Consider the following 22,941-nt stretch of genomic DNA (forward strand, 5'->3'; position numbering starts at 1 on the left):
AGGGTACCTTTGATCAGGAGTTTCCTTAAAGTCAGATCCTGACCAAGGACTCCCATCCAATGAATCCATAAAAATGTGAAATTTGGTTTTCTTTACAACTATGTTGAATAATGGTACATACTGTCAGCATGAAATTAAGATTATAAATGTATGTGAAAGGGTTACAATCTAAATAACAACAAGCTCCTGGGAAACATAGCTTTGGCAGGAGAGGGTCATTCGGGAGACTTCTCCGTATGTGCTGTGGTTCCCCTGAAACAATCTCTAAGCCCCCCCACCCCCCCACCCCCCCCATGGGACCTCAGTTAGAAACGATTGCTTTATGTCCTATGCTCTATCCAGTCTATTAATGGGGATCCAATAGACATTTACAACATTTCATTTCTGGTGGGTGATTTAATTGTATGCCAAGGGATACAATTAAAGCACATACACAGTATTAAAGAGCACATAAGGACCTTTTTTATTTTATAGTGTTACATGTTCCTATGTGTTGCTACAACTGTTTACGTGAGGTGTGTGTATTGTTTAGTTTTTTTTTAATATATTTTTCATTTTGACCACTTTTTTTTAAATGTTCAAATTGCATTCCCTGCCTCGAGATGGCTTCACATGTACCTGCATGGACCTCTCAGAACTACATTTCCCATTGTCCTCCTGCTCACATGTGTAACTGAGATAGATTTACCAGTGATCAGTAGGATGATGGGAAATGTATGCTTTGAAGACTATTATTATTATTATTATTATTATTATTATTATTATTATTATTATTATTATATTATTATTATTATTATTATAACATTGTCTACCTGTGATGTATTATTAGCAGTACTGTTAGTCGTTGTAGTAGTAGTCATAGTAACAGTCTTAGTCGTAGTGTATTTGAACATGTTATTATTATGTGCCAGTATATAATATTGACATGTTAACAGTATTTGAAATGGCTTGAACTTGAATATGTCACATTGCAGTACAATATTACATTTTGGTTATGTGTAGGGGCGTTTTCATGTAAAATTGTTTAGTTTATGTGTGGCTCATAACATTTTCTCATATATATTTCATATTACTTACAGGTATTCAACTGCAGTTTGTCAATTTTTCCACTGAGTTAATCCACGATTATTTAGAAGTGCGGAGCGGATCTATAGAGACTGGTACTGTAATTGGCAGATTTAGTGGCACTCAAGTACCAGCCTCACTCTTCAGCACCACCCATGAGACGAGTTTGTATTTCCATAGTGACACTTCCCAGAACAAGCCAGGGTTTCATATTACATATCAGGGTAAGTACTACAGTAAATTAAGTGATCTGCACTTATTCTGTTGCTGATAGTGAAGTTAGAGGCCTAATATAAACTCACAAGAGGCAGGGCATGAGCTGCCTATATAGTATCCTAGAAATATATTGTATATATGTATGTTGTCTTTAATGTGTTGTGTTATGTAATATATTGTTTTTAATGTGTTGTAGCAGTTTTCCACATGTTTCAACATTTATTTTTTTTAAGCTGAATTATGCATACTTGGATTTTATATTCTGATATCACCCAAGGCATCATATTTAAATAACTTTAATAGAAATATAACAAACAATACAGCAGTATTATTCACATTTGATTATATAGCCTATCAGTTGCAAAGCTGCCCTGATCCCCGTCCTTTCCGGAATGGCTTTTTGATTGGGAATGATTTCAGCGTGGGACAAACTGTTACTTTTGAGTGTTTTCATGGTTACACTTTGATTGGAGAGGCAGCGCTAACATGCCTCCATGGTTTAAGTCGGAATTGGAACTACCCTGTGCCTAGATGTGAAGGTAAGGCCTAAAAAAAACGACCGTTCCTACCACATATTCATAAACAAATTAAAATAGTGGGGTCTAATATCAGTAATAGATTCTAACTGGACAAGCTTTTTCAGCAAATAAATATTTAAACTCGGTATGGGTATGGAGTACTAATGTGTTTGTCTTGTAATTTAAAATCAGGTATCATTCTCTGCTGTATTCATCATGATACAAACTGAATCTAAACAACTAGAGGAATACATTAGTTAATATATTTCATACCCAACCAATGTGTTCCTTTAGAGAAAATACTGTAAGGTAAATGCTTTGAGAATTACTCTGAAACTATGGGTGCATGGCTGTAATGGTAGGCAGAGCTCATGAAACATACTGTATGGACATTCAAATGATAGCTATCGCAGTAAATGAAAGTACAAATGTAAAAACTGTATCAAAATGACTAAGATGAATTTCCCCAGTTATCGCTCAATTACCTAATTGATGAATGGCCACACCTGTGATTGTTGGCAGGGATGGATTTAACCCCATCCATTGGAACCATACCTTCTCCAGACACTATTTACATCTGCTGGGCTTTTGCCCTGCCACACAGAGCATTACCTGCTATTTCAAAATCTGCTGTGTAAAGTAAAAAAAAAAACACATAACCTGATAATCTCAAAGGTTTATGCCATGTAGAATTATACCCCACATGTTAGGTTGTTAAAATGTAAACACAGTCTACACAGGTACTGTTTGAGATGTAATGCATATTGTAGTGAATTTCATTTATCAGTATTATAACATCTACAGAGATTAAATTCTAAGGAGAGGGTATTTGTTTTAGCCAGTATATAACAGTAGTAACCAGGCTTTTGAAGAAAAGCACAATACCTTAATGAAAATTATGACTTTCAAGTGCTCATTGATTTAAAGGCACATAAGCCTATTTTGTTTTAAGTTACAAAAGATGTATTTATTTAATTTTGTTGTATGTTAAATTCTTCTCTGGATGCACAATGCAAATCAACTACAATCTTATTACTCCTGAAGTTTCCCTAAAATATATTTTCAGATTTTTTGACAAAAGGTGTAACATAATGTTCATGTACAATAGTGCTGCAAGATTATTTGACCTAGTTTTTTTAAAAAAAAAAAAGTCTGATCTCATTTCTACAAGCCTATTTAGCAGAGATATACTCCTCTTTTAAGGAGATTTCCTCAGAGCATATTGCATGTCATAATCCCCTTGTGTAAAAATATCTTCCATCTGCTGTAAGGAGTCGAGAATAAAGCTTTCTAAAGACATATCAACTTTGATAAATACACCATTGCACTCTAATTCTTTAAAAGATGACTAGTTCAGTTTCCTTGGTGCAGTGTTTACACACAGAAACATTGCTGTTGTTTGTTTATATGTGTATTTAATTACTAGCATAGTTAATCAAATTAACAAAAGGTTTTACAAAAATTGAAAATAATTGAAAAATAGTAATTAAAATACATATAAATCAATTGGAGGACATGAAGTAAATGTGTTAGATTTCAGGGTAACCAAATATGAAGTAAATTGGGTAAAAAATGTTTTGAACTTAAACATTTTTTTATATTTTTATTTTATTTTAAAAGAATAAAACAGACGTTTATAGAACAAGAGTTCAAGTAAATATTGACAGGTATGCAAGTACTAATGTTTTGCGCGGCTTTATTTTGTGTATGTTTCAACTTTTGGCCATTTGAACACAAAATAGTTATATAACCCGAGCATCCAGCCATACCGGTATTCCTCCTCAAGCTTTGTTTATCTTAAAAATAAATAAATAAATAAATAAAAACTGTGTTTTTTTTACCTCTGATCTAATTTCATGGTGTAACAAGAATTGTCCCCTGAAGAAACTGTGTTTTTCCTGAGCTCTGCAAGACTGCAACCAGTTTGACAAGAATTACAAGCTTTTTTTTAAACTTTGAAACTGCATTCCCTGCTTTAAGATGGCTTTCCATGTACCCACATGGACCTGTCAGAAGTACATTTCCCATCATCCTCCTGCTCACATATGTAACTGAGATGGATTTCACCCCATGACTCTAGTCTGCACAGAACATGCTCTTCTGTGAGAAAAACAGTTTCTTCAGGGCACAATTTTTGGTACACCAGGAAGTTATGTATTTTTTGAAAAGATAAACAAAGCTTGCAGTAAGTATACTGATATGGTTGGATACTTAGGAGTTAAATAATCAGTTTAAGGTTCAAACAGACAAAAATAAATTAAACAATACACAGAGAAAAGTTGAAAATGCTTGAAACAAAGCCAAACAAAACATTAGTAAACTTTCATATCTACCAATATTTACCAACAGTTTAAAGCAGCAATTCATCACCAAGCTCTGCTATAAGGAGACATTATTATCTTGTTTTTTTTTTTACTGAAAACATTAACATGTGAATGTGTTTGCTTTCACAGCTCTCTGTGGTGGAAACATTACAGCAATGAATGGTACTATTTACTCCCCTGGGTACCCTGATGAGTATCCAAATTTTCAAGACTGCATTTGGCTTGTTAGAGTTCCACCTGGTTATGGGATATACATCAACTTTACAGTCTTACAAACAGAACAAATATATGACTTTATTACTGTGTGGTAAGCAATAACTGCCATTTGTATTTATATCAGTAGATGGAACAACATTTTAAAGGATGTGTTTTGTCCAAAGACCTTGCTTAGATTTCTCAAATCACGTGTATCAGTTCACTTCATCGAACCCTTGTGCTAATTCTCTTCACCAATTAATGTGCTGCTTATTTGTAATCTTTATGGGTACCCAAAGAATCTATTCACTTTAGGAATACAATTTGAGTTACGTTCTGGCCTTAAACATTTAAATCTACACTGCTGTCTGTTGCTTTAAAATGTAGTCACGTTAGGTGTACCAAGTCATATTTAGAAAATCAAATAAAGCTGTGCTGATATGAGAAACCTCTACTGTCTTAGTGTGAAGTTAAACAGAGATAATACCACATATTAAACAGAAAAGGTAGGCCTTTGTTAGTATTTTAAAAACATTCAAATGTACCTTTATTTAGTACCTTAATTTGCTCATAGTAGAAAATGTGTCCTACCAAATTACATCATTCTTCATTTTTCATGTACTCATGTTCTGCAAACATCACAAGTTTTTTTTTTTTTTTTTTTTTTTTTTTTGTATCAGATACAGTATAATAAAAAACAGTTTACAAACTATAGCATTTGACTTCACTTAAACCTTTGAATCAAACTAATTCTGTGGTTGGGTAAACAAGTTAATATTAGTTTATTTAGATCTACTGCAGTCAGTTGTTCTTAAATAACTCCAAAATGTTGTGTCTGTTTCCACTCAGATAGCATGCTTTCCATTCTCTTGCTGACATACGATGTACAGTTACAGTTTCTAATGAAGTAGCTTGACTACTAGTGGATTGGCCAGTACATTGTTCTTCAAAGGGCTGCTTAACATTCATAGAAATGTAATGCTCTGTCTGACTCATAATTCACCATAATGGTTTTGTTCAGCTGCAAAGTTAAATAACGTTGGTTTATTTTTGATTCTGCTGTGTCTGAATTAACATTCTGATACTTATTCATTAACTTGATTTCTTTTTGCTGGTAATATAAAGAGTGCAAATTAATTTTGCTATTAACCATTTATCTTTCTGGAAATAATTATTCATTGAGGCCAGGCTGACAAAATGCCATATACTAATAATAGTTATTGATTTGATTTTTTTTTTTTTTTGCTGCAGTATATTTACAATAGCACCAATTTAAGAATGAATGAACAAACACATTATTCATGGATACTGTCTTTGACAATGTACATATGTAACAGGCAGTATCTGGGCCTGAACAGCAACACTTTACACACCAAATGATCCCTCTAAGCTATTTTAATATTAATTTTTATTACTGTACATAGTCTTACCCACAGGGGTCAGGCATACCTGTAAAGGCAGAACACAAAGAAATATCCCCACACAAGACTTTGTGAATATGTGGAACACTTAACAAAACCTTTTCTCCAGCTTATCCATATTAACAATGCATCACTCCTAAATGTCCAAATATATAAAACTGGCCAGTGTTCTGCATATTGTTTTTTACAATTCAGACATACTGTAGAGTATGCTGCATTGTTGTAAGTGGTGCAAACTATAATTTTGGCTATTCCACAAACAACAGTAGGACGTTGTCTTAATTGGCCCTTCAACTGTGGAAAAGTTGAATTAATCTTTTGTTATGCGTAACACATAGAAAACACCCATCTATATAATTTATCAGGGGATATCTCCGAGTGCTTAGAAGTCTGCAGTAGTTATTCCAGGATTCAAGGCTGGTGACCGTGAAGAGGTCAATAAATGTAGACCTTTCAGTCTACTCCCAGTAATCTCAAAAGTAATGGAGGTGGTGGTAGTAAAACAGCTTTTGGCGCATCTAGACGCTAGTTCTTCTTTACACCCTATGCACTTTGGGTTTAGAGAAAAACACTCCTATAAACAGTTAACTTATTTTTTAGAAAGGATTAAATCTGAGCTTGATAAAGGTGGTGTTGTTGGAGCTGTATTTCTGGTTCTGAAGAAAGCTTTTAATACGGTTGATCATACTATTTTGCTGTCTAAGTTGTCTAAATTTAATCTGTCTGGTCAGGCACTGAAGTGGATGGAGTCTTACTTGTCGGATAGAAAACAGTGTTAAAATAAGCAATAGTCAATCAACTTTTAAGAACTGTACTTTTGGGGTCCCTCAGGGATCTATATTAGGGCCTTTATTATTTAGTCTCTACATTAAGATCTACCTTTGGTCTGTCCAGAAGTAATATTCAAATGTATGCTGATGATACACTGGTTTATGTAAGTGCTAAAACTAGTCAAGAAGCTGCTACAAAATTAACAGCTTTTATGGTAGAGGTGTCAGAGTGGCTTGATCACTCTTGCTTGAGTTTGAATGTGAGTAAAACAGTGGGAATGTGTTTTTCTATTAGGCAACATACAAAGCAGAATCAGTTCCCCATTTTTGTAAAGGGGGAGATGATTAGCACTGTCTCAGAATTTAAGTATTTAGGCATTATACTAGATTCACACCTTGCCTTTAAGAAACACATAAAAAAGTATTCAAAACTGTGAAATTTAACCTGTCAAAGTTTAGATACATTCAAAAGTATTTACCTACAACTGCTGCTAAGATGTATTTGCACTCTATGATTTTACCCCATATGTCCTACTGTATATGTCAACTATGTTACAACCACTTCACTCTCTATACAAACAGAGTTTGAAAGTTCTAGACAAAAAGCCAGTAAAATATCATCACTGTCACATTCTTAAGAAATGTAACATGTTAAGTTTTCATAATTTTATACATTTTTCCAATGCATGTCTGATTTTTAAGTCTCTACATGAACTGGCCCCTCCGCCCCTAAGGGAATTTGTTCAGCCCTGCTCAGTAAAAGATGTCAGAGTCACTTGATCAACCACAAGAGGAGACTGTATAGTGTCTCAAAGTCGCACTAAGTTTGCCCAAACAGCTTTCTCAATTAAGGGTGCCATGTTCTGGAATACGCTACCAGACTTTATGAAAAGTATATCAGATTACATGAGCTTTTTATCAGAACTGAAAAACTGGTTCAAACAGGACCAGCTTTGTGACCACATCTAGTCCCCTTCATTTGTTGATTTTCTTTTATAGTATTTTATTGTTATTTTGAATTGTATTTTTTTGTTGTTTTAGTATTTTTAATTGTATTGTTGTTTTATTAGCCCCCCTCCCTGCTGATTTTTTATTGTATTTTACTGTCATTGTTTTGTATGTTTTGTTTTATGTTTGGGACTATCAATGTAAATTAGCTTCAGCTAAATCGAATGTACAATGCAAAGCATATTCAGTCATGAATGTTTTTATTTGTATGTGGTCCCAACCAAATAAATACAAATTTTAAAAAAATAAAATAAAATAGCCAATATAAGTGCGCTAAAAGCAGCAGCTGCTATCTTTGGAAGGTGGACTAAATTAATGTTCTGTTGATCTTTTTATTCTTTTTTTTTTTTTTTTTTTCAGCCTGTCATTTGTTTATCAGAGGATAGTTAGTCGTGATTGGGTACTAACCCATCATTTGTTTCGCACACAAGGAGAAATGTTTCTCACACAAAAACTTTAAACTTTAAAACCATCTCCTTGGCTACATCACTAGCCAAATAATAGTGACCCATTAGAGACACAAGGCTTGGAATCCCATTTCAGTCAGTCAGCATTTCAGTATAACAAATTTAGATTTTTTTTTTTTTCTTTTAGGGATGGTGCAGATCAAAACTCTCCTCAGATTGGCCAGTTCAGTGGAAATACAGCACTAGATTCTGTGTACAGCACATCAAACCAAGACCTGATCAAATTTCATAGTGACTTTACGACTGGTGGATTCTTTGTGCTCAGTTATCACGGTTGGTACCTTTCATTATTACATTTTGTTTATTGTTGCTGATTCTTAATAATGAATTACATATATTTATATATTACAATACATTTTTACTTCACTCTTCCAACCACTTAGATACTACATTCCATAATTGATTCATAATCATTGTGTGTAATTAGTAATGCAGTCCTAGTCTAAAAAACTTACAAACTGTACAGAAATTATATGTACTTCTCCCATAACCATTACTTGCCATTCTCATATTATACTGTATAAACATCCAGTAGAAGTTACTGTTAACTGTCACTTACCCTTTTTTATGTTTGCAAAAAATCTGGCTGGTTGTCATTTCAATTACTGAAATGCTTGTATAAGTCTGTGCTAAGCTGCTCTCACCTGAATTTTGGAGATCTCTTCAGGTCTGTTTGCCTACCATAGGTTTATGTAACATACATTATGCTAGATCAGCCATCATGTATTTTTAGAAGTAGAGCCAGTGAAGTGGTGTTCCATTTTTTTTTTTTTGCTGGCAAAACACTGCTGTGCACTAGCTGATGTAGTCGAGATTGCATGTATATGGCAAGGAGAATGAACTCATAGGCAATTACACAAAAAGCTAAAGTTGAGTTTTTAAAAAATGCTCAGAATTTAAGGGAACAGTAAAACTAACAATATGTCATTTGAAGATACTTACTCTTAAAATTAAAAAAATAATATTGAGGTCCTCACATAAATTGTTATGCACTATTTTAAATTCATTTGTTAGAAAATGAGAACTAAACATTACTAGATTTGATTATGCTGCCCCTTTTTGTAATTTAAGAAGTTGGATTCTATCAGCCTTTTAATGATGGAATCAGCTACTAAAATAGCAAATTTGAATAATTAAAATACCAAATAACATCACAAAAACAATGATAAAGCCAACTGACTTAATTTTTGTATTCGTTATTGTTTTAGTGTTAACATTCGATAATTGGCTACAGTTCTGACAGTTTTTGTTTTTAGGTACTTTTTATGTATGCAAGCGTCAACTTTGAGAGCATATTGCAACTGGTAGGCAAAAAAAAAAAAGGCCCAGTGGAAATGGTTTGTATGAATCCGAAAGACTCAAAGACGCATCTTTTTCAGGATTTGTATCTTTCATTTTACAGCATTATTTAGAAGGTTGCTTTCGGGAGTGATTTTTCTGACTGATTTATGTTTCCTCAAAATGTTGTTTTATTTAGTGTAGGTTTAGTTTAATTTGCAAAGCTCACCAAACTGTAGCTGGATTTCTCAGAGGCCATTGTTTAAATTACCCTTTTAAGTAAAGTTTTTTTTAGTCATATATGAAAATGTTTTGTGTATTATTAAAACCAATGCAATTCATTGTATTTAAATCTATATTAGTTATGTTTAGGTAAGGGGAAATCATGATGGTTCTACTGGCTGTAGGGGGATGAGTTTATGAGTTAAATTTAAACTTGTTTACAGACAATTCCAGGCGTAGGCTTTAAAAAAGGAACACAAAAAGAGACTCATTTGTGTGTTTATCTTAGTGTTGGGCCTGAATGTATGGTCTGGATTCATGGTGTATGTTCATGGTGTGTACCCAACAGTGCTTCTACAGTGAAAACAGGGTAATCGCAGATTCCTTTCAATTTAGATTGTTCTTCACTTCTTTTCACAATATCATCCATGCAAGCTTATTGAACATCAGACTCACAGGCTCTCGCCCCAATGCCCCAAATCAAAAACAAACAGCAGAGTCCTATTTTACCTTCCCGTTAGTTACAGAGACCTTACTTTTTTTTTTTTTAAAGAATTATCCTGGATCAATACCCCCATAATTACCCTAGTAGCTGAAATGAGTATTTACCAGTATAATTTCACCATACTACAAAGGTTTATTTTAGATTTCGTCAGGCAGCATATCACTCTTTTAAGTGTTAAGACTGTACTGGTATTAGTAACACATGTGTTTTATAATGAGTCCCTGTACTGTATGTTGCAGCGGTACACTTCATGGATGGAGGGTGCAGTGTCCAGCTTACTTCTTTTTTGTGTTTCTTATGGGAGCTTGTGACAGAAAGACAGTGATTCTTGGTGGTAAATTTCCCTCTCGACCTGCGAGGGTGCTAAGTAACGGGAACAGAATACTCTGACTACGTGACCTGACACTGGTTAAAAAGAAGTCGGTCATGTAGAAAAGAGATGGAGCTTCGGTACACTAACTCATTGACCCAGAGGGCAAATGATGTGGCAGCTGCAGATCATAAAAGCAGCTGCAATCATTTACTAAGGGGGCATGAGTGACGGTATAAATAGGGGTCGAAGCAATGTTATCTGTTCCTTCATTTTTGGTTGTGTTATTGACCTGGAAGGACCTGTACTGTTGGTGAAATAAATAGTAAGCGCTTGTTTGCACTGTCTATTGTTGAGTGTATTCACTAGACGGCTAACATGTTCTGGAGCTGTCGCCAGAGGCCAGCACAAACCCGGAACAGCACTTCACTTGTACCACTGTAAAACTGTACTGCACCACAATCACTAATTCACACACTATCATATATGTGTTTTGTGTTTAATGTGGGGATACAAGAACGGGACTATTATTTTACGACCTGCTTGGGGGATTATAAATGTAAATAATACACGCCACTGTATTAATTATCATCATTATTATTTACTGTTTGTTTGTTTTGCCATCAGGCACTGGACTTAAAAATAAATAAAAACAAACCTTTTCACCTGCATTACAATTGTCTGTCTGTTCTTTAATCACCTACCCCTGCACACTATCAACCACTTTGCCACAGAGCTACAGCATATCATAATTCTGTGTTCACTGGGTGAGACCTAGTAGTGCAATGACTTGTTTTGGAAACAAAATACAGTTTGTTAGGTAAAAAAACAACCTAGCTTAAAAAGCATGAACTTTGGCTATATGAATTTGTTAATGTTGAAGTTACTTATTCACTCCAGTGAGATTATAACATTTTAACAGGACTACAATAAATACCCTAAAATAATCATGGTGCAATACACTTATCCAAAAGGAATAGGTAGAAAATGTAAATATATAAAGTGCAGAATATTATTTGCAGAGTAAAATAAAGAGCAACAATGAGCCAATCACAATATAATTGTCGCCTCAATAAATTGATTTAGCCGTGTTGTGTGCTTTCCTATTTATTTCCTACAGTTCATCATGTGTCATAGGCCTACAACATGAACACGGTCCTTTCTAGTGTATATCTGTACTTATTATAATATTTAAAAACTAAAACCGAATTTCAAGGTGATAAGATCTTTACTATGTATCCTGCCTAGAGGAAGTGCAATCATATGGCTATAGAGTTCATAAAGGAAAAAAGAAAATGCAGATTTAAAAATTAATTCAAGGTAATACATTTAGATATAACTGCAACCCCTTGAAAAATTGCCTGTGCGGTATTGAAATTCGTTGTTTGTTTGTTTTTTTTTTTTTACTGAAGATAATTGTTAATGTAATAAAGTATTTGTCAGAGCTATTAGGTTAAATGAGACCTAAATCAACCATATAATAAAAGTTACTATAAAGATGATTAAAATGTAATCGTAGTGTAAGTATCAATAGCCTGAGTCTGGCAAACTTTAACTCACTGTACTGTGGAGAGAGCTGTGTTTAAAGCTCTAACTAATTAGAAATCAGTTTAGACTTATTTCAGTGGTAAATGCTTCAACTACTTATCATTTTACAATACCAGTAATTTTAGCACATATACAGTAAAAGCATTTTTAAAACATATATCCTTCATAGTATATTGGGAATATTGAATACATTACATTGTTGTAAATGAGGTGGCTTTGTGTAATCACTTTTCAAATAGTGATTATTTAATTTTGTACTCGCTTTACTGGTTTAATGCAAATTTACATGGATCATTATCCAATTAAAAATGCTAAAGCCTTATAATACTTATGTCCTTTTAATTTCTGTAGCATATCACCTGAGAGTATGTCAGGCGCCTCCTGAAGTCCCGAATGCAGAAGTGCTGACAGATGACAATGAATTTGAGATAGGTATGGTAACTTCAGCTCTTTCTAAAATCCTCTTTATTTATAATTAATTGTAGGGGATGTGTGTCGCACATTTGTGCTAATTAGTAGAAAATTCCAGTGCTCCCAGATAACAAAATGCCTTTTCCTTTATGCCATAGCTAGTTACCATATGTTCTATAAATTAATGATGGATATAAACACAGATCATTGTATTTGTTGGGGTATAGACTGTTGGATTTGCTATAAAAAAAAGTTACATAGCAGACATGTTTTCTTATTGCACTTAAGGGGACATTTATTCCCCCTCATCTCTTACCTGGCCTGTGTTAAAAAATACCACTATCTGATTACATCCTTTATGAGCTGGGGCAGGAGAAGTATTTGATTAACCTGTAACTAGGGTTGCCACCTGTCCCTGTTTTCCCTGGATCATCCTGTTTTTGAGGATGCTGTCCCAGGAATTCAATATGCCTTCCTGGGACACTAAAAAGTTATGGTTTTTAATTGTATCCCAGTTTTTAATCTTATGCATCCACATCCAGGTACATCAGTACAGCAACAGCTCAATGCCAGTACCATACATTGAGCACAAGTTAGAAATATCGAGAAACATTATTACTGCAAGAGATGCACAATATTAACTGGTGTTCAATACTATAGTAGTAATATTAGATATTAGTAACAGAGGCTTTTAACAACCCCCTTCTGTTCGGATGCCCCGTGTTTATTTTAAACTCAGAAGTATCTGTAACCACTGCTGTCCATGCTTGATCAGTCTGCTTCTTATCCCTTTAATGAGAATCTACCCTAATCATTCCCAAAGAAGATGACCCCTAAGGCAATCCTTGCAAGATCTGAAAACTAAATGAATTAGAAGCAGCCTGATGCCAGTAATAGCCTTTCTTTCCTCTCTCTAGCAAAACAACTTTCTTGCAAGTGGCTTAAGTTTTTTTTTTTTTTTTTCTGCACATCTTTAAGTTTTTCAGACTCTATATTCATTTTGAACTGAGTGAGGCTCATTTATCCTGCCACACCACAGTAGATTCAGCAGGAACTAGGATTCAGTGTGCAGCAAATGATAGGAAGATATATGAAAGTATTTCCGTTCACCAAAAAATGACACTACATTTGATAATTAAGTAAAAGTGTAATTAAATGTGCAGTATTTTGCAGTATATTAACAGTTTCACTAATTACCCGACAGGAGACATAATCAGATACCAGTGTCTGCCAGGATTTACTCTAGTAGGTAATGACATTCTCACATGTAGACTTGCAGAGCGTTTACAAATGGATGGACCGCCCCCGTCTTGCCAAGGTTAGTATAATTTTTGTACCAGTACGTTTGTCTTTCTAATAAACAGCCATGGATGAGTATTACAATATCTTTATATATATTATATATATATATATATATATATATATATATTATATATATATATATATATATAATATATATAATATATATAATTTTGTTTGAAACGAGTTCCTTTCAAGATAATCCATGACCAATAAATTTTGTCAAAAAAACGTGTAGATTTGTTTACAAATCCTAAGCGACCATTTTAAATATAGTGTTAAATTTCATTTGGTCGATGTCTTATTGCATATCTGAAAAGGAAAGGCAGTACGTGTAGATATAGGTAAAATATCCAGACCTGACACGTCAAAACTAATTAATCTTTGTATTACAAAAACCTTTTTGAACATAAAAGTAAACTTTTGTACCACAGTGACCATATTTTCATTTGAAAACATGGTGTCTGATACTAAAGTAAAGACAAGTAAAGAAAAGTGTGTTTGGAAGCCATGCTTTTTGACTGTCCTGTGCATCCTGGGTCAATTCACCTTGAGCGAAATTGGCCCCACCCCTTCATTGGCTTATTTCCTGTCAATAACCAATCAGCTGCTTCCCCTATTGACTGACATGCTTTGAGTCAGTAACATGCCTTTACACAGAAAGCACGGCTGAGGTTAAGTGACCCAGGGAGTGCAAGCAGATAACCCAAGAATAAGGTATAGAAACCAAGAGTTTACTTTACCTAAAGCAATACCACATATCATGTTTTAAAGCTGAGATTTATATAATTATTGTGTTAGCTTCAATGTAAGTTTCTTTAGGAAAGTAGAAGTTTACTGTAGTTTCTTGAATTGTTTGAGATAATGAAATCATCTGTAGGATTTACCCTTACAGTTTATGTTGCTTTATATAACAACTGCCATTTGCTTTAACAGTGCTGTGTCCTGCTAATGACATGCGCTTTGATTCTACTGGAGTCATTCTAAGCCCTGGATACCCTGATAGTTACCCCAACTTACAGATGTGTGCTTGGAGTATTACAGTGGAAAAGGGATATCACATTACTCTGTATTTTGAGTTCTTCCAGACAGAGAAAGAATTTGATATACTTGAAATTTTTGATGGTAAGATTTTATACTAAATGCATCTTAAATTTGTTATGTTTGACAGTATACAAATTCTGCTGGGCTTCACTCCCAGGGGGTTTAATCCATCCTCTTTTAATGTAAAACACACTTGAGTTTATCTTTACTTGTCAATCTCATTTCATTCAAACACATTTTTTCTGGGTACATTGATATTTTATTTACGGTAACTGCTTTTTGTTAAAACTAGGGGTGGTTAAAACGATGTGAATACATGTGTTTTATTGAAATCGATGAACATGACTGCCATTGAAACACATGAAAGCTATGGGCCTGATTTATGGAAAAATGCCAATTGCAACCCTTTACCCCCCTCCCCCCTCTGAGCTCTCAATTACTTAACTATACCCTTAATTGAACTGATAATTTGCTTAATTAGACCTTTTTACTTGTTTTCAGCTGTTAAACACTTGCAGCTTTCAAGTTACTTACAAAATTTTATAGCTAACTTGAAATATGCAACTATTCAAGAGCTGAAAACAAGTAAAAAGGTCTAATTAAGTAAATTATTAGTTCAATTAAGGGTTTAGTTAAGTAATTGAGAGCTCAGTTGGAATGAAAACCAGCAGACACAGGGGGTCCCCAGGATCGAGTTTGAGAAGCCCTGCTTTAAGCAATAGATGAAAACTAAAACATAGTTACACACACACACACACACACAAATGGCATATTTTAAAATATTTTGTAAACTTTTAAAACTTTTTTCAATCATATATTTACTGTTCCTTTTTTGTTTTTTGTCATTGTAGGGCCAAGCAGCCATAGCGCTATATTGGCTACCCTTAGTGGAGATTATTCTTCTTTCAACATAACCACCACTGGTCACCAAGCCCTTCTCCGCTGGTCTGCAGATCATGGCACGAACAAGAAAGGGTTCCGCATCAGATATGTTGGTGAGTACCAAAGTATGTATTACAATTTAATACACTTTTTATTAGAAATCTGTTTGTGCAGTATTATTGTTGTGGCTTGTGTGGTTGTGTCCCATATGTTTTTATATAATCTTACAAAATATTACAATGGTTTTGTTTCATTTTGCTTCCCAGTCTTAAAGCTGTAATTTATACATTTCCACTGAAATTAGTTACAGGAGCAAGAATATGTAATGAAAGCAGGTTTGCAACACCTCTGGATATCAACATATGATTTCTCATTAAATGTAAAGCACAAATGCCTTAAATTTAGAAGAACAAACTCTCCAGCCCCACTGTTCTTCCTCTCATATGCCTCGTCCACAGAATCCTACCATGACACTGTTAGCTCCACCGTGATAACAAGGTATGCTGACAAGGTCAGGTCGAAGGGTAGTTGTAGCAATCTCAGGTGGGAAAATAAGGCGCTGGTCTACATCTGCCAGCATTCTGCAATCTCTAGCAGCCTCCAATTGTTGATCTTATGCCGTTCTTCCAGTGCTTATGCTAGGCATCGTAGCACCTGGTCATGACACCAAACAAAGCGACCCTGGCTCAGAAAAAAAAAATCTTCTAGATCGTTTAATAAACAGTACTAGTACAGTGCTGAAGTACTGTACAATATCTATTATTTTGATGCACAGCAATACAATGTATAATATTTGTTCAAATGCCTTTATTTTTCTATAGCACATTCATTAATGGTATACACGGTACCTAGTCCTGTGGCCAGCTATCTTTACATGAGTTCCAAGAAAATATTACAGTTGATTTAGTAGTTATTCCCTTTTTTTATGGCAATGTAGTCTCATATGAGTAAAACAGCACAATCTTAATGTTCGCTTTAACTTTTCTGTTTGTAAGTGATGGTACTATTTGTTGACATTGTATGATTTATTTTTTAGACTGGAGGGCTTAGATTGTAGACAAATGAACAAACTAAATTAAAAGTTTGACTTTTCTTTGTGTGCTGTAAAATGTATGGTAGCCTCTGGGCTTGTATTATAACACAATACAATCTAACATAATTATTTGACCATATATTAATTTAACATTGGCTTCATATTGTGTATGCTTTCATGGTCTCGTGTAAAGCAAACAACGCATCTCAGAGTCAAATTTATTTTTCTTTTAACAAACCTGGTCTCAGGATCAAGGAAGTTAAAAATATAGCCTGTAGGTGTCTGTGGCAGAGTGTTCCGCCCCTTTATGTTTATAAGTGTTTTCTGTTATATGTAGTGTGTTTAATGTTGGTGTTTATGTATAAAATACACAGGATATAAATATGAGTTGCAAGCACAAGTGTTTAAAATGTATATTTTGTATTTAGGCACGAGGATTGCACAGCACTTCACGTGTAAGTAAAATAATAATATGTGAGCACGGGGAATTGCACTTTTATTAATTCACGTGCAGTTGTACTGAGACTTCAATTGAATGACTGATTAGCAATCGAGTCTCGGTACAGCTGCATAAAAACTGCATGTTTTCACCCACTCGGGGTTGTGTGTTCGTGAGTGGAGAATGGAAGAGAGAGGGAAGTTAAAAATAACAATTGCTACAGTGTGCTGGAAGTGCTAGTTTGTTTTGCCAGGCAGTTTGTTGGGTTCGTCCACTGTCTTGTTTAGTGTTGTCCGTTTTGTTTGTTTGGCCAACGCACCCTTTATTTTCAGTAGCGTGTTTTGTTTAAACCTTTTTGTTTGTTATTTTTACAATAAAACCCTGGATGCCGTAGCGTCACAGATTCACTGCCCTACCTTTGTTGTTCTGTTCGTCCTTCTTCTGGTCTGACATCACCCTTACAAAGCCATCCTGTTAACAGTGTCTTACACTTTATAATTTATTTTTAAAATGATAATTAATAAAAAAAGACTGCATTTAGCTTTAAACCCCTTGTATAGCCCCACACCTTAACATAGTGGTTGTTAAAAATAACTGTTAAACCGCAAATTGGAACTTGCACAAAGCATTAGAGAGGTCAGTCTGATTACTTTGTGTTTTTTTTCCTTTCCGGTGTATTTTCTAATTAAAAATGGTTTTGCTTTCAACCTATTTTCATTAATGTTTGCTCCTGTTTGGCAGAACAAAGATAATTTAAAAGGGCATGTTCTTCATTACCATAGGAATGACTACATGAATATTTCATTTTGTGCTCCTGAGCAAAAGGGATCAATTGAAAATACCAGTAGTCAGTTTTTGCAGAAGAGCAGGTGAAGAGCATATCAACACACAAATGGAGCAAAGCAAAATCCTGCTGGTTTTCCATATTTCTAGTTTAGACATTTCACTTGTTTTATCTCCCAGTTTTCCTATAATCATTTTGGATCAGGGGAAATCAAAAATGTTATTGCCAAATTTATAAATATAACCACTGAATTTATTATTCTAATTTATTAGAACAAAAAATCCTTAAACTATGGTATGTTTCAATAATTGTTTTTGTAGGTATAGCCAAACATTCATGCTAATAGTCCCTATTTTGTTGAGACAGCCAGTATTTATACAGGGAAATTCCTCAGCTCTAGGGCCCTCGCTGACGCGTGTGTACTGCTTTTTGTTCTCTTTAGTGGCTGGTGACCAGCATGCACTGTCTAGCAGAGATTGTGTTCCCATGACCAGATCTCAGTTTATTGACCTCTATCATATCCAGACATATTGGAGAAGAGTATGGAGAGCCATTTTAACAATTAGTCCTCTATTTCTGTTGCAGGTCGAATTTGTATGTCAATAATTTTATTTCTGATATCAACAAAACATTACTGATATCAATGATATAATTGTTGATATAAAAAAAAATGTATTGCATACTAATTAGATGAGAACATCCAGTCTGTACTTCTTTATTTATATAAACTGCATTGTGGGTAATTTGAAAGCGCTAGGCAGTCCTTTAGTACATCATGGCTAATAGGGAGGTACCTCCTAACAACAGGTTTTAAGGTGCATTTTTTCCTCTATAGCAGGGGCCAGAACAGAACTATCTAACAACAATGAAACTTCAGAAAATCTGTCATTTTCAAAGACATATTGTTTTCAATTCTTGATAAATTTTAAATAGCTCAACCAATTTGCTGGAGTTCCTGTTATCCTACAGATTATAGTTCTTAGAGACTGCTCAATGTCACTTGCGCTTTCAGACATTTTTCAAAAGATGTTATGTGGTACATAGTGCAAGATATATTTTATTTAACTGTCATCATCTAATTAATATTACTTCTGTTTTTTATATCAATAAGTCCATTTTGAATACCAGCATTTCTGTTTTTGATATTGATAATTCTATTTTTGTTATTAAAAACAGAATTGTTAATATCCAAAATAGAATTGCTGATATCTGAAATTGAGGATTAAACATTAAAACAGTTTGCCATAGAAGCATATTGTTCCCTCACTGCTGCTCCAGAATGATTTGATGTGTAAGATTATCAGTGAAGTTAGGGAGTTAATGAAACGTGAAGGACTTGAGTAGTTACTACTTTGTTAATCAAGCAAAGTTTATTGAGCAACATTTAAATAAAGTCTTCCTGTCAAGTCAGCAAATGAAAATAGGAACGGCATCCATTAGACTCACTTGTTGAGAAAGCAAAACGTGTGACAGATAAAAAAAATCTTTAATCTGGAGCACTAACTTATTCAAAAGGTAATATGTTTCATTATGACTATTTTTATTACCATGATGGCCATGTTGTGTTTATTTAAGGTAATTAAACAGGTTGTATATTCGATTACTTGAATGTGAATGTTTGCGTGTATGTGTGTTTTTATGTATGTAACCCACAACATCCACGCTGTTGTCCCACTGAACAGTTTCCAAATGTTAGAAAGTATGTCCGCAGGACAGCTGATAAATCTGTTGCAAAGTCTCCTTTAACAAATAAAATAGCTTCAACAGATGAGGTCAAAGAGTCTCCAAGAAGTTGATAAGTAAGAACATAAGAACATAAGAACATAAGAAAGTTTACAAACGAGAGGAGGCCATTCGGCCCATCTTGCTTGTTTGGTTGTTAGTAGCTTATTGATCCCAAAATCTCATCAAGCAGTTTCTTGAAGGATCCCAGGGTGTCAGCTTCAACAACATTACTGGGGAGTTGATTCCAGACCCTCACAATTCTCTGTGTAAAAAAGTGTCTCCTATTTTCTGTTCTGAATGCCCCTTTTTCTAAACTCCATTTGTGACCCCTGGTCCTTGTTTCTTTTTTTCAGGCTGAAAAAGTCCCTTGGGTCGACATTGTCAATACCTTTTAGAATTTTGAATGCTTGAATTAGGTCGCCACGTAGTCTTCTTTGTTCAAGACTGAACAGATTCAATTCTTTTAGCCTGTCTGCATATGACATGCCTTTTAAGCCCGGAATAATTCTGGTCTCTCTTCTTTGCACTCTTTCTAGAGCAACAATATCTTTTTTGCAGCGAGGTGACCAGAACTGAACACAATATTCAAGATGAGGTCTTACAAATGCATTGTACAGTTTTAAACATTACTTCCCTTGATTTAAATTCAACACTTTTCACAATGTATCCGAGCATCTTGTTGGCCTTTTTTATAGCTTCCCCACATTGTCTAGATGAAGACATTTCTGAGTCAACAAAAACTCCTAGGTCTTTTTCATAGATTCCTTCTCCATTTTCAGTATCTCCCATATGATATTTATACTGTACATTTTTATTTCCTGCGTGCAGTACCTTACACTTTTCTCTATTAAATGTTATTTGCCATGTGTCTGCCCAGTTTTGAATCTTGTCTAGATCATTTTGAATGACCTTTGCTGCTGCAACAGTGTTTGCCACTCCTCCTACTTTTGTGTCGTCTGCAAATTTAACATTTTTGCTTACTATACCAGAATCTAAATCATGAATGCAGGTCGATCACTTCCTATCACTTATTACAATACAAACTTATTGTTGTCTGTCCACCCATCGCCATTCACCCCCCCCCCTGGGGTTGACTTCCTCTGGGCGTGTGTGGGTGCGGGTTTTTTTTTTTTTTTTTTTCGTTTTCTGGGTTTTTTTGCCCCGTGCACGACCGCTGGTGCGCTGTTTTATTTAAGAACAAAAAATAAATAAAATATTCAAACAAAAAGACACTGCAAAAATGAAGGTTGAATAAAACAAATAACAGACACAAATAGGTCAGGCTGGGCAGTTGCCTTCAATGATCCTATATTAGTTTTGTTTTTAAATTTCTCTCTCATCTCGCTCTCCCTTTCCTCCTCTGAACACCCACCACGAGAGCAGGGAGATCACCGAGCTTATCCGTCAGCTGGTTCCCAAGATTGTTCCCGATCATTAATAAGCTCAATGCCGGATGCCGGTGTTAGACCCGTACTGATCAAATTTCCATAAGTACGTGATCGAGCTGTCGGTGTAGTAATGGTGTTACCAAATTAATTAGTACCTAACCCGAAGGAGTTTTGGTTATGAGTTTTGAATCCCGGAGGCGAAGTAAATACGTTTTATTAAACACTTCACTGTTATTGTTTGTTTTGCGTGCCAGATCGTGCGTAGTATTGATATATATATATATTATTTCTTAGTATTATGTATTTATGGTCACAGCCGGGCCGGAGGGTGACGAGAACCCCTCCACCCCCCCCCCTGTTTTAAAAATAAACACGTATCGAATACAGTTCAAGAGAGCTTCCTACTCGCCCCTATAACATGTATATATATTATATAATTATATATATTATATATATATATATAGTCATATATATAATGTATGAGTATATAAGCACACCACATCAATTAGTTTATAGATATATATATATATATATATACTATATATATATATATATAGTAATATATATTAGTATAGATAATAATATAAACATAAGGTTCATGTGGTCTGTGAGCCTTGCTCCTCGTGTAGGACTACGTGCTTGAGTAGCCACTCTTAGCTGCATTCAGTCAATTCGGTCTTTTCCTAACTTTTTGAGGCTAGTAATTGTGCTACATTTTAGCGGACATAATTTTGTAGAGCCAAATGTGAAAGCAATTTTTTATTTTTTTTAAATGTGATGTGCTCTGCTTGGCTTCTGTTGTGACGACACTTTTATGGTTGCCAAACCGATAAATAGTCCATGTGACCATGAACACAAAGTTAAGCCTGCTTTCGAGTTAAACTGATACTCATATGTCTCTCTAAAAAATAGATGTCTATACGAGAGGTGTTGCCAAAAAGTTTAAAAAAATGTCATTAGTCATTTGTATCTTAGGAGTCTGTGGACACCCGTACCGACTTTTTTTTTCCCCCTCCTTCTTTCGCTTGTCAGGCTATGGTAACTAAGAAGGGGACTCAAAGGCAGAGAATGCAAATTTGTAAGCACTGGTGCACACATTTAATAATAATAATAATAAATAAAACAAAACACTAAACAGTAAACAGAACAAAACCACATTTAACAACCAAAATAGCACAAGGGCCAAAACAAAAGGACTATACCAAACAATCACGGACGCACAAAAACAGACAAGACGAGACAGCACAGAACACCTAGGATCATCTTAAACACCTGTGGATGGAGCCTTAATGAATTATTTAATCACTTATTCAATTCACAAAAGAGGCAAACATTATAAACATTAAAATTGGTGAATGTATCTCACACTCTTTTCCATGCTGTCCCGTTGGAATACTTTTTTAAATAAATATTTCTCCAGAAAAAAGAAATACTTAAAAAATACAAACCATTCTAAAGATTTTTCACTTATTTTCTTTAAGATCTCAATCTCCCAGAAACTAGATCCATTGGCTCACACTCAAGTACCAATCATTGCTTTTCCCATGAATGATGTATTTTCAATACCAGCCTAATTGCTTTGTGCACCTTAATGAAGCTGACCAGTATTGAAGTATCTGCAATGAATAAATAAATATTTTTCTCCAATGACTTTGATAAATTACTATTACAAATTAAAATGATCCTTTGCCATAATGTGTGGGTTTCTCACATAGAAAAAACTGACCAACGAAATTATAGCACTATTGATTTACTGGAATTATTTAATTAGAACCATGTATATTGAAGAGCAATAGAATGGGTCTGAAATATCACAGATAGCAGCATTCCCTGGAATGTACATTAAAGATTACTGTTGAAAGAGAAATAAAATTGTATAGTGTCAAATATGCTAGCATCATTTGTATTTCCATCACTACACAACCCTCTTATTTCACATGTTTGGGATTCAAGGCGTGGTCTTGTCAATGCAACTTGTTTGATAAACGAGAACCAAATCAAAAAAGACCGGCCAAGCTTTTGGTCAAATATATTAACCTGAACACAAAAAGAGGTCTCTATTATTCATTTAGTTGCAATTGATATACAC

General features: G+C 34.5%; 1 protein-coding gene across 1 annotated transcript; it reads left to right on the top strand.

The window, feature by feature from the left end:
• The first annotated feature begins 1,640 nt into the window (after positions 1-1,640).
• On the top strand, positions 1,641-18,229 carry LOC121313982 (CUB and sushi domain-containing protein 3-like). Its single transcript, XM_041246750.1, has 9 exons — positions 1,641-1,820; positions 4,253-4,430; positions 8,112-8,257; positions 12,199-12,279; positions 13,463-13,576; positions 14,494-14,682; positions 15,453-15,596; positions 15,942-15,994; positions 18,182-18,229. The coding sequence occupies exons 2-9, from the start codon at positions 4,279-4,281 to the stop codon at positions 18,227-18,229; spliced, it is 927 nt and encodes a 308-aa protein (XP_041102684.1). The 5' UTR covers positions 1,641-1,820; positions 4,253-4,278.
• The last annotated feature ends 4,712 nt before the right edge of the window (positions 18,230-22,941 follow it).

The sequence above is a fragment of the Polyodon spathula genome, chromosome 4 (assembly GCF_017654505.1).
Source record: "Polyodon spathula isolate WHYD16114869_AA chromosome 4, ASM1765450v1, whole genome shotgun sequence".
In the NCBI taxonomy this organism is placed as follows: domain Eukaryota; kingdom Metazoa; phylum Chordata; class Actinopteri; order Acipenseriformes; family Polyodontidae; genus Polyodon; species Polyodon spathula.